This window comes from Periplaneta americana, chromosome 6, assembly GCF_040183065.1.
Source record: "Periplaneta americana isolate PAMFEO1 chromosome 6, P.americana_PAMFEO1_priV1, whole genome shotgun sequence".
NCBI classification, from domain to species: Eukaryota; Metazoa; Arthropoda; class Insecta; order Blattodea; family Blattidae; genus Periplaneta; species Periplaneta americana.
The window spans coordinates 19,696,322-19,708,555 of record NC_091122.1 but is presented as its reverse complement, the minus strand read 5'-3'; the positions used below and the strand labels follow the sequence as shown (position 1 = coordinate 19,708,555).

Sequence of the window (12,234 nt, the reverse complement as noted above, 5' to 3'; positions counted from 1 at the left end):
TAATAGACTTCAACAATATTCCAATATAAGGAGGTTTCAGAATAAGCCTAAGGCTGCGGTGCTTGCCTATGGGCCCTCCTTCGAAAGAAAAAAAAATCTGTTTAGTGTACGAGTACATGTAATATGTTATTAGTCAGGAATATGCCTATGCAATGGAGGGAGAAAGGAACTGGTCATCCTACCCCATTATCTCCTGACTTTGTTGCCTTATGAGTGATGCCTTATGAACTCCAACCTGTCTTCGGACAGTTGAATAAACAACAATAATTTCTCCAAATTCATTTCACTCTCACCTCACTGACTGCACTGATACTATGACACCTTTCATTGTCCATAGAACACTTTTCACTGTCACTTCAAAAACTTTTCAATATCATAGACTATAATACACTGCAAAAGGGATGATGTCTTATGCCTACAAAACTTTGAAGAATTGGTATACAACACAAAAAGGGAATGTCATAGCAAAACAATATAAGAAAGGGGAAATTTAGAGCATTTATGACATTCCCCCTTTTTGTAGTGAACTTTTCAGTTGATACTCTGGGTTTCAGAAACATTATTTTGCTGATAAATTCTAGAAAACATAATGTTTTGAAGGTTGGATCTCTTTTTATCTCCACGTGAAAAAGAGAGAAAGAAATGCTTTTTATTCATTGGTTGCATTACAAATGTCGAAGTCCACTAAACTGGCTGACAGCTGAACTAATTGAAAGCTATTTATAATGATGGCCCCATTTTACGTCTATTGCAACCATTAAAGACAGATATCATGGGACTTTTTCTACAATGTCATTTTTAAGTTACACAACAGTTAGCAAGCAGGGTGAGTATTGACAAAACCAGAGCTCCACCCTCGAAACTTGCTGCATACCTCTGACAACAAGAAAATGTGAATTTTTATTAACACAGGTAACAACAGTACTTAAACAATATCACAGTAGCTTATGTGGCCTCTGCATAAGAATTTCAAATTAAGACGGAGTACTCTCTTTGCCTGAATATCTCCAAAATGTTGCCAATGGCGTCTTCCTTGATTTTTAGCTTTAACAAGGAACTGCAATTCTGTGTTGTTACTTGTATTATACCTTTTAGGTAAGAAAGTTGTTGTTTCATCAAGAGTAGTTGTTACGGTATCAGAAAACGCTGTATTGCTATGTCAATATCACATTTGTTTTGAATTTAAGAATTTTCTGGGATACTCTCATGTATGCATTCGATATATTCTTTCCATTTCGTCAATTTAAAGTTTTAAAACGGTTTGATGGATCTGCTAAAAGTTATAGGCACTGGTAATGCTGTTAGACAATGTTATTGTGTAGGAATGTTTTTGCCACGATATAGACAGATATCAAGAACGTCTGAGTGATGGGCAGCACTCCAGGGATATCTCATTGGTTCCAGTGGACCGAGCACAGTGTAATTGTGTGTTAAGGAATGATTTAAAAGAAGTTCGCCTTTCAGAATGTTGATTGTAGAGTTCCATGTGCTGTGTTTGGCGTTGAGATCCCGCATATAATGAAGTTTTTATGTAACGAGGTTGAGGAATCCAAATCATTTCTATCCAGACGATCATATAGTGGACAGTATACAGATGTAACCAAGACTTCTAAATCCTCAAAACTAATATAAATAGCTGTAGCTTCTAGTACATTGAAGGTGGGAATGATAGCTAATCGATGTTGAATATCTGATTTGATGAAAATGGCTGTTCCACCTCCATAATGTTGATCCCTGTCATTCCTATATATTGTATAGTTTCTGATTCCCATCCTTATGTTTGGTTTAAGATGTGTTTCTGAGATTCATGCAATATCAATATCGTAGGAGTTTAGTAGTTGTTTAAATTCAAACTGTTGACTTTTTATACCATTTAAAATGAAGTATTTTGAGATCTTTATGAAACAACTTATGCTTAAGGGCCATTTTGAGGAGAGTTAGTGATGAGAGTGAAACCTTCCATTAATATTAGCGCCTTTGATACCAGATTATTTGCACCTTTTAAACGGTGAAGGGTTAATCGTATGGTCTGAATAACATGCATTAAGTTAATTTCTTGAAGGATTTTTTTATGATCGAGGTCTCAGAAGATTCAATACCAGGAGTCTGAGATTGAAAATTTGCAGCTGGAGCTTGCGAACGAGGTAGTGAAGGAAAATCTGTGGGGAGCCAAGTTGGAATAGTAACATTTGTTGTTGTTCTTAGAACTTCTCTATTTCTTAATTTTTGTACAAGGGCCTCTTTGTTTCAGTTGATGGGGACATTTGCCATAACTAGCTGTATGATTACCACCACAATTTGCACAGTTAGGTGTATTGAAGGGATAATTTACAAATAAGTGGTCCTTACCACACTTTACGCATTTTATTTTTAAGTTACAACGTCTCGAAATATGTCCAAAACCTTGGCATTTATGACATTAAGTGACTCGAAAAGTTGGTCTGTACGACTCAACCTTAATAACATTATGATTTAAATCCTGCATTTGATAAATGGTCCTAGATTTTTCATAATTTGGTAGTGTAACTATCCAAATGGGTATTGGTCTCCTGTATGGGGTACCATTGGATGAGAGTCAGGTAAGTTACAGACATTTGGCGTACATGTTCAACAGAAAAATTTAAAGCCTCTATCTTCATCTTTAAAATTGTAGCCTCAACACTAGTGGGAAGACTTTTAATAACAACCTGAAGTTTTGTTTCACGAGGATCATGAGAACAGAATTGCAGATTTTGAGATTGTAGTATTTCATATAACTTGTCATAATAAGTTCTGCATGAAGTATAATACTTAATGCCATTAGTAGAATACCGTAACTGATTTTCAAGAGTTGACTTAAAAGGCTTTGTAATTTTCGATTATGATAAAAAATGTTACCTTCAGGAGGTTTTTTTTTTTACTATTATAGGAGGCATTCTTGGTTTTCTTTTGAAGGTATCATTATTGATACATTTTGTTACTGAATATGACGATAATGAATCATTTTGACTGACCTGAGGTTCTAGTTCCATCTCGTTAGAGGTTCAAATGAATTGTGTAACTCCACTTCATGATCAGGATGAACTACTGAATCCAAGACACCAGATAGTGAATTAGTAGCATTTGTCTCTTTATCACTCTGATTTCATCACTTGATTTAAATTTCTTTAACGGTGCAGATGTTCTCTGTTTTGATTTCAATGTTGATGGTTTTAGTTTGGATGTAGATTGACGTGAATAAGTTTTTAACAGAGGAGAATTTACAGAACAACAAAGTAATTCTAATTCTAAATCACTATCCATAACGTATTGAGTATCCTCAGGCGAGGGCAAGTGACGTATATTTTATAATATTCTCATTAGCCATTTCGATATCGTAGGCCTAATGCGTTGCTAACAAACTGAACTCATCTATGGTCACAGATAAATGTCTTATTTAACACAATTCTTTGAATATGAAAGGCAAATGTTATTAAGTTAATAACCAGAAATAATACGTAAGAATTAATCACAAAAACACTGATTACTTAAATGTATTTATGCCGGGTGGAATACAAATTCAAAGATCCGCCATTCAGACCCAACAATGGTTAGTAGGTCTATATGCTCACAGATGGCACTGCGATGGCAATAATCGAAGAATGGCTAATCGATAGAACACTTCGAGTGTGTAATTCATGAAGTTTAAGAATAGGATTGTTGTTTAATATAATTAGATTATAAGTATATTTTTAAATAGTTTACGTGAAATAATGACCTTTGATATGAATAAGGTGTGTAGGCTATGCATGCAGGAAGAAGATAAATTGCTGCCAATTTTTAATAACGATGGAAACCTACCTCAAAGAGTCATGGCTATAGTACCTGTATTAAAGGTTAGTGCAATATTTTTATTCGCGTATCCCTTGCATAAAAAATAAATAATAAAATAACAAAATATGTAGGCCTACATAATCGGTATTCAGAAGTCGTTCCCAAAAGAATGACTATCAAAAAGAAAACTTCATTATAAGTTTTACGTGTAGTTGGAGGTTAGAAAAATATGAAAATATCCGTAAGTAGGTTTACATCTGGTAAAGTAAAAATATATTGAGGGTGTTGAACAACAACCTTGTACTATGTCAAAAAAAAAATGAACGAAATGAGATTTCACTTTATCCCTATGAAAAAAAAAAGTCTCTGAATATTCTGCAAACATAGTCTATGTCCTGACATGGAGACATGGATATAAACTTTACAAGAAGGTATTTAAATATCCTCTTATGTCAGCTATTGGCTATTTGTTCGTTATCAAGATATTAAAATGTTTTTTCGCTTTCCTTTAAAAATGAATATTGACAGCCTACGAGGTTGCTATTCACCATCAGTTATGTTTTCAGTTACCTTATGTTGTGAGTTGAATGGAATAGCCCATGCGCTAAGTCCCATAGGACTTGGTTAATGTAAATTCGCATTCCACGCTAGACTCTAGTTTACAGGTAACAAAACTGTACCAGCATTAGTGACCATGCTGTATCGAGCTTCAAACCAAGGAAGAGAAGAGGCGAGCGAAGATCAATAAAGATTGCTTGTTTGTATTTCAGTGACTTGAAAGACGGTTCTTGTTTGTCTTGCAATGTATTCCGAATAATTATCCCCCACCTCATCTCGCCAAAAAAATTATGTAACTTTTGACTTATTCCACATCTTAAAGCTTCATTATGGAATACAATAAATGAAATGAAAATGAAAAAAAGACTTTAGAATATTGTTAAGCCGAAGGAAAAACAATCGCCAATGAGTATAACTGTAGTATTTTCCCTAATTAAAAAAATTGTACTTTCTTTTGTACCAAAAAGATAATAAATAAATAAACGAATGAAAATTAGTTATGAAATTAGTTAACTTATTTGTAGATCTACTACATTTGGCCATGATTTCTCACAACTTAACGCACAGTTTTAAGCTGTCATACTCAACCTGTAATCTAGAGCCATTCCCAATATACATGAAGAGTGTCAATATAATGTTGTTAATGTAGCCTATCACATCTGAATGTTTAGCTCAGTGTTGATGACGGCCTGCCAGCCCAAGTGTGCACTCAGTGTGCTGTTCAAGTTGATGTTAGCTACAACTTCAAATTACAATGTGAAAGCACAAATGAGATGCTCAAATACCTACTATCTCAACAGGTAAGTTGACATAAAATGGGGTAAGAACATGTAAAACACTGTCCATCCAAATCGGATGGTCTTATTATTTTGATGTTAATTCAGTATCTCGACCCTATACTTGTGCCACAATACTGACCTGGCATCACCCGGAATTCATGACATATTTTATGTAAATCTACTTTATTGCATGTCAAAAAAACAATATACACTGACTGTTCATCTCTATAATGAAACCTCACAGTAACAAAATAGCTTCATGAGTTAGTCCTCAACTTCTCTCTACTGAACTAATATTTTATTGAATTTTTTCCTTACAAGGGCATATTTTTCTATTTAATGTTTTGTCATGTTATAAAATGTATTAAAAAGCTAGGCTGTATTCAAAGTCGTCATTAAAAATCAGTGTAATGTCAAAAGAAATGTCAGAGATACAGTAAATAAATGAAGACAAGGATGTAGTTCATAACTCACACTATTTAATATTTATTTACACGACATTGTGTGACAGTGAAAAATTTTAGTAACAGTTGGAGTACATTTAGCAAGGGAAAAAGAATGAATATTTTGTTGTTCACAGACAATCAAATTGAATTTTTATGGGGTTATGACATAGTTGTAACATAATTAGCAGTGAAAATTGGATTTCAGCCAAATGAAACATCTGTAAAGTACAAGCAGCAGAAATTAAGTTTTTGAGAAAAACAAAAGGCTGTACAAACCTAGATAGGATTAAGAATGAATAAACAGGAAATGAACTCAATGTATAGTAGGCCTATATCCATTAAATGAAAAAAAAAATGTAAGATTACAGAACTAATTTGAGATTCTATTAAGAATGTATGGAGGAAGATAGATTACTTAAGATTGCTAAAAAATATACATAAACCTTATTTTTGACAGTCCTGGCCAAGTGAGACAAGAAATATGTAGTGACTTGTGATGTCGGAACAGGCAGCATTGCCTACTTCCTGAAGTGGCAACGATATCTGTTAACAATGAAATTGTTTTGAGATTATTAATTACAACAAAATTATAAAAGTGACCAATTTGTGTAGACAAGTACGATTCCCTGTAGAATGTTGTCATGCTGTGTTGTGACAGATAGTTAATTATGAAATTCTTTGCCACATGTATTTGTTTATGTACAACATCATTACTAAACTGAATGCAGATTAATTATTTTTCTTCCTCTAGTTATAATATTAGAAACAACGCGTTTCTACTGATGAGAGTTCATTATAGGAATAATAATAATAATCCGTGGCGCTACAGCCCACGAAGGGCCAAGACCGACCAGCCGGCTGCTGGCCTCACGACTACGTACCGAAACAGAGGTGGACGATCATCCAACCAGAATGGAGGTATCGTGTGGTTAGCACGATGAGCCCCCCAGCCGTTATAGCTGGTTTGCGTAACCGGATTTCGCTACCTATCGTAGCTCCCCAAGTGCATTACGATGCTAGGTGGACACCGGTCCCATACACTGGCCGAAATTTCATGAGAAAATTTTCATTATAGGATTAAAACATTGAATCTCTCTGTCATGGATGTAAATGACAGTGACTAGGTCTCAGTGCCTTTGTCAGGGAGATGTGGTGACCCTGGTATTAGTGATGGATAGCTTGCGAACAATTAAGTCGAATTGTATTAGACATGAAAGTGAACTAAATAAACTAGTTCGAAATTTCTATGTAAGTTTGCAAAGTTATGATGAGATCAAACAAACTATTAATTGTTGTGGGGTTGAAAATGCAGCAATGCAATATGAGAAACTCTTCCCAACGTGACAGCAGTATTGGATCCTGTTTGATACACTAATAATATTACCCAATATAACATGAGTAATTTGGTCTTTCTTCTTGCCACTTGTAATTCTTGCTACACATAACATTCAAACGACTGAATCTCCATAGCCATTGAAAATTGAACACATGATTGTAAGAACTTTATTACTCAGAATAGTCCATACTACGACCCTATAAAATATTTACTATTCTGCCATACATTAATATTGGAAGGGCCAAAGTGTTTTGAATTTTATTTGCGTACTCTTTGAAGATTTTGTAGGTTGAAATATATCTGTGGTGATAACTACCAAAGATGGCAGCAAAATATGGATACTAACAGTCAAGGATAAATCATGAATTACAGTATTTGAAATTAAATTTATGATTAAACTTATGAGATTCCAACCAGTCTTCAGACTGTCGACCTAACATATATACAAATGGCCAGTATTGCCTATTTGAGTATGCCTGCCAGACTTGACCTCAAATTGTTTCTTAGTGCTGGCTACAAATGACAATATATTATACAAACACGTTCAGCTGATTGAACCATGCATGTTCAACTGCGACGTAACCTCAAATAGGATCAGCTGACTAATGAATTAATAATATTAGTGTGCATATTTTATGAGTTGTGTAGAACATTTATGAAAAAATATACTTAGTGATGAATTGCTTACATACATTTATAAAAAAAGACAGTACTCTTTCGTTTGGTATAGCAGTGATATCTCCCTCTAATCTTATGTTACTTTCATTCACATTTGTATGCAAACTAGAATTATGGGTTGTAGGCCTATAGGAAAAGTGAAAATAAAAATGCTTGTATCTCATAACAGGTTTTTTGTTAATTCCTATTATTCTTTAAAAATATTGAAATTTTGTCACATGTATCTTCTTCATTTTCATAGGATAGTGAACATCCTAGATAAATAAATGAGCTGCTTTGTCCATTAATATAATAGTTTGTTATTGTTTTTACCTCTGCCAAGGCACATGGACATGAGACCAGACATTGGTCCTCTGTGGCGTGACACATGCAAGATTATCTTTATTACTTTATTACTGATTTACTTCTTATTGGAGTTTGTTCCTTGAAAACATAGTTTTTTTTAATTTCTTGATTGAAATTTTAATTCCATATTCTTCTAATAATTTATAGTTTGTATATTGCTAATTGTAAAGTGTTTCATTGTTCTACATAATTGATAATTGCATATTATTATTTTCAGAATCTTTTTTACATGTTAATTTAATAGTGCTGTGAATGTTTAATTTTTAATTTCTCAGTTTGTATTTGTTACATGACTTTTCCAGGTTAATTCAAAGAGTGCAAGTGAATCATCAACTCTCAAGGAGGAGACTGAAGAAGCTCTTTCCACTGACGAGAAAAATAAGCTTAGGTTTGGATCTACCTTTTAATTTACCTTACATTTAGATAGAAATATAGAATGTGGATAACAGTCTGAGCTGTATTGCTCCAATTGAACAGCTTGTATACAGTAGAGTTACGGGTAATGGGAAAATGTAAACATAGTACTTTTCTAGCTGTCTTTCTGTTAACTTTCAGTTTATACTTTAGTGAAACATGTACAGTATTATCTAACTTTTAATTTAAACTTTATCCTATCATATTATTGATAGTAGAAAACCTCAAGGTGAAAAAAAAAAAACGTAACTATCTAGTCCTCATATATTTTAAAACACTGTTCTTTTCTATTTTTATTTATTTATTTATTTATTGTTTTATTTTTATATCCTCTTTTTACCCATTTTTAAAATATCATGAAAATGTAAATAATTGTATTTTAACCATTTTGAATTTATTTAATACTATGTGAACTCACTCATCATCGGAATTGATGTGTTTTTTATGTGATAAAAATATTCATGTTGTTCAAAAACTGACTCCATAGACCATTTGGATGCTTTGATCGGTATCTAATTCAAAGCACTTGATACCCGTCATTAATTATAGATTCTTCTCAAGTGATAGTGATTTAGTTTAGATACATTTTCAATTTTTGTACTACATGGTAATAAGTTAATGATTGTTATTATTTATACATTGAAAACTGCAGATCAGGGAGAATATGAATTGATATTCTCTCACTTCTGCTTATTCAGAGGCTTCCATCATTGTTAAATAGTTTTAAATGAAATAAACTTCATAGTTTATATATTTACTGTATAGAGAGTTCCTATGCACACCAGTATCAGGTGGTCATGTTGCATCAGTTTATATGATGGGGCTGTGGAGTGTCCGTCCCAAGGAAACTAAGCAGTAGGGAGTGGAGTGGGACCAGTCAGCATAGGAAAACGTAAATAAACCTGTCCATCTGTTGGCATATGACTACTCACAGCCCACTAACAGATTTTATTAGTTGGTAGAGTGGGCTGGTTTGCATAGGAATGCTCTGTACTACTGTATATTATATCTGTATACTTAAAAGAATTTTCATAGCTATTTTTTAATACGAAGAAAAGATTTATTCAACCTGAGTATGTGCTGTACAAAAATTATACATATATTTAATTTAATTTGGTTTATACTTTTGGATCATAAACTTTCCCCTTTTTTTTGTCAGTTATTTCCTACTACTTCCAGAGTAATCTAGTTACCTCATATTGTTCTTAAAATGAATTAGGTACAATTAGTTGCTCAGAAAGAGATCATACATCACAAATTTTATTAGAAATAATTTGTATAGGCAAGGTGTATTGATGATGTTACACTTTTTCTCTGATTATGTGTACTTTTATTTATAGCTTGAATGAACCACATGTCCATGCTGATACTCAATTTAGTGACTCTGAAATCAATATCACTGGAAATACAACTAAATCGAACTGTGTGACAAATGAAATGAAAGTAGATGTGGAAAAATACATGAAGCAAAAGAAGTTCGTATGTCATGTGTGTGGGAAATCGTTCCATTTCAAGAAGGATCTACACCGTCACATGGTAACACATACCGGAGAACGAGCTTTTGTTTGTGATGTATGTGGCAAGAAATTCTCGCTTAAAGATAATTTGAAAATTCACTCCCGGGTGCACACTGGCGAGAAACCGTATTCCTGCGAAGAATGTGGCGCATGTTTTCGGCAACAAAATGGTCTCAGCAGCCATTTGAAAACTCATACAGGTGAAAGGCCTTTTTCATGCGTGGATTGTGGCAAAAGATTTGCTTTATCTACTCATCTTCAGACACATCTGATCTGTCATACTGGAGAGAAAGCATTTAGTTGTCCCGTGTGCAATAAATCTTTTGGACGAAAGGATGGTTTGAAACAACACTTGCAGATTCATAGTGGTGAAAAACCGTTCTTGTGTACAGTGTGTGGAAAGAGTTTTGGCCAAAAATCACAATTAAAGACTCACAATTTAGCACATACACATCTTAAACCTCATTTATGTTCGGAGTGTGGCAAGACATTTGTGAACAGTACTCGTTTAAGAGACCATCTTACGAGTCACACTGGCAAGAGACCTTTTTCTTGTGAGCAGTGCAGTAAAGGTTTTGTGAGAAGGGAGCATTTGAGATATCATTCTAAAGCTGTACATGGAAAGGAGCTAATAAAGTTATGATGTATTCATTGCATCTATAATATCATTATACCCTGCAAAACTAATATTTATCCTTGAAATTCGTTTACATAATTTGATTTATAGGAAAAAGTTTGACACTTAAGAACATTTTATTGTCGACCTGGTTGGCGAGTTGGTATAGCGCTCGCCTTCTATGCCCAAGGTTGCGGGTTCGATCCCGGGCCAGGTTGATGGCATTTAAGTGTGCTTAAATGCGACAGGCTCATGTCAGTAGATTTACTGGCATGTAAAAGAACTCCTGCGGGACAAAATTCCAGGACATCCGGCGACTCTGATATAACCTCTGCAGTTGCTAGTGTCATTAAATAAAACAAAACATAACTTTAAAAGAACATTTTATTCAGAGTGATATGAGGAAATAGGATTCCACCAGCAATTTCTTTCACTGTCAACATAGAATAAGATGTGTTTGGAATCAGAGTGATAAATTTTTTATATAAAGTAAGTACGAAGGACAGTCAGTATTGATTGAGACTCATTTGTATAATGAAGCTGGTGATGATGCAAATAGTAAAGTATGCCATAGGTCAGGGTTGCAGAACTGTGCTACAATTGAATCTCACGTCATAAGCTGGAACATGTAACTCATCCCTTCCCTGCCGCGTCATTGCACGGAAGGGGGGGAAGAGAAGAGAGAACAGTGTGTTTGCCAAACGTCACAGAAATGTCATTGAAGGCTCTGGGGAACAAACACTTTTCCATGCTTCCACCCCTTTCTTCCCCCAGTTCTGCAACCCTGCCAACATATTCCCCACCTATGTCCACACACTGTTTCCAGCAAATGGCAGCAGCAAGTCATTCTTTAGAGATATCTCAAACACTGGCAGACAGCAATGTCAAGCCCGTCAGATGTTGAAAATCTTTGTCCACAAAGAAGGTTCACCATTTTGCTGAAGAGAGCATAGTTAGATGGAGCCGTATCAGGCAAATATGCTGGATGTTGTAAAACATTGAACCCCAAAGATTGCTAATGTTGCACTGTATGCATGCTTGTGTGGAGAGGCAGGACGTGGCATGCCCATTTCCGTTTTTGCCTCAGCTGTATTCCATAATGGAGTGTCAGGACTTTAAAGTATGCTTCGCTGTTGTCCCCTGTGGTGGCTAAGTGATCAAATGAGTCATGAAGGTAATACAATATTACTCCATTTTGTAATTACTGTACTATACGTCAAAGATATTTACATTATGTACTGTATGTAATTCTTTCGAAAAAAGTCATTTTTAGTTGTTTGCTGTGTGCATGTTCTCCAAGTCCTCATGTTTACCACACTACACTTTCCTGCACATACATCCTTCTGATGTCGCAGGTGCAGTGATCGATTCGCAATTTTTTTTTATTATCGTCCTTAATGTCGATGATGGAATTCCTAATGAATCAGAGAGTTGTTTCTGAGTTGTTTTCATCGTATTTTCGTAAGGTTTTCAATTTTTCCAACAGAAAGCGCTTTTCGTTTAACATTCACTGTAATCACACTCACAGACACTTCAATACACTAAAGGACAACAAACTGACCAGCAAAAATTTCCATTCAATGGCCAAAATGTTTCATTGCTGAAAATTACATCGAAAATATTCCACAAAAATAGCGTATTATGCTGGACTTGAGCGCAACAAACGGGGTATTTTATAAAGGTGTTATATATTAAATTTGCAGGGACCGGACAAAAAAAAAGCGTATTACACGGATAGCATAATAAGTGGGCA

General features: G+C 34.5%; 1 protein-coding gene across 1 annotated transcript; it reads left to right on the top strand.

The window, feature by feature from the left end:
* The first annotated feature begins 3,639 nt into the window (after positions 1 to 3,639).
* Positions 3,640 to 10,519, top strand: LOC138701122 (oocyte zinc finger protein XlCOF6.1-like). The gene is made up of 4 exons (XM_069827719.1): positions 3,640 to 3,854; positions 5,022 to 5,150; positions 8,237 to 8,322; positions 9,689 to 10,519. The coding sequence occupies exons 1-4, from the start codon at positions 3,732 to 3,734 to the stop codon at positions 10,506 to 10,508; spliced, it is 1,158 nt and encodes a 385-aa protein (XP_069683820.1). The 5' UTR covers positions 3,640 to 3,731; the 3' UTR covers positions 10,509 to 10,519.
* Positions 10,520 to 12,234: the final 1,715 nt, after the last annotated feature.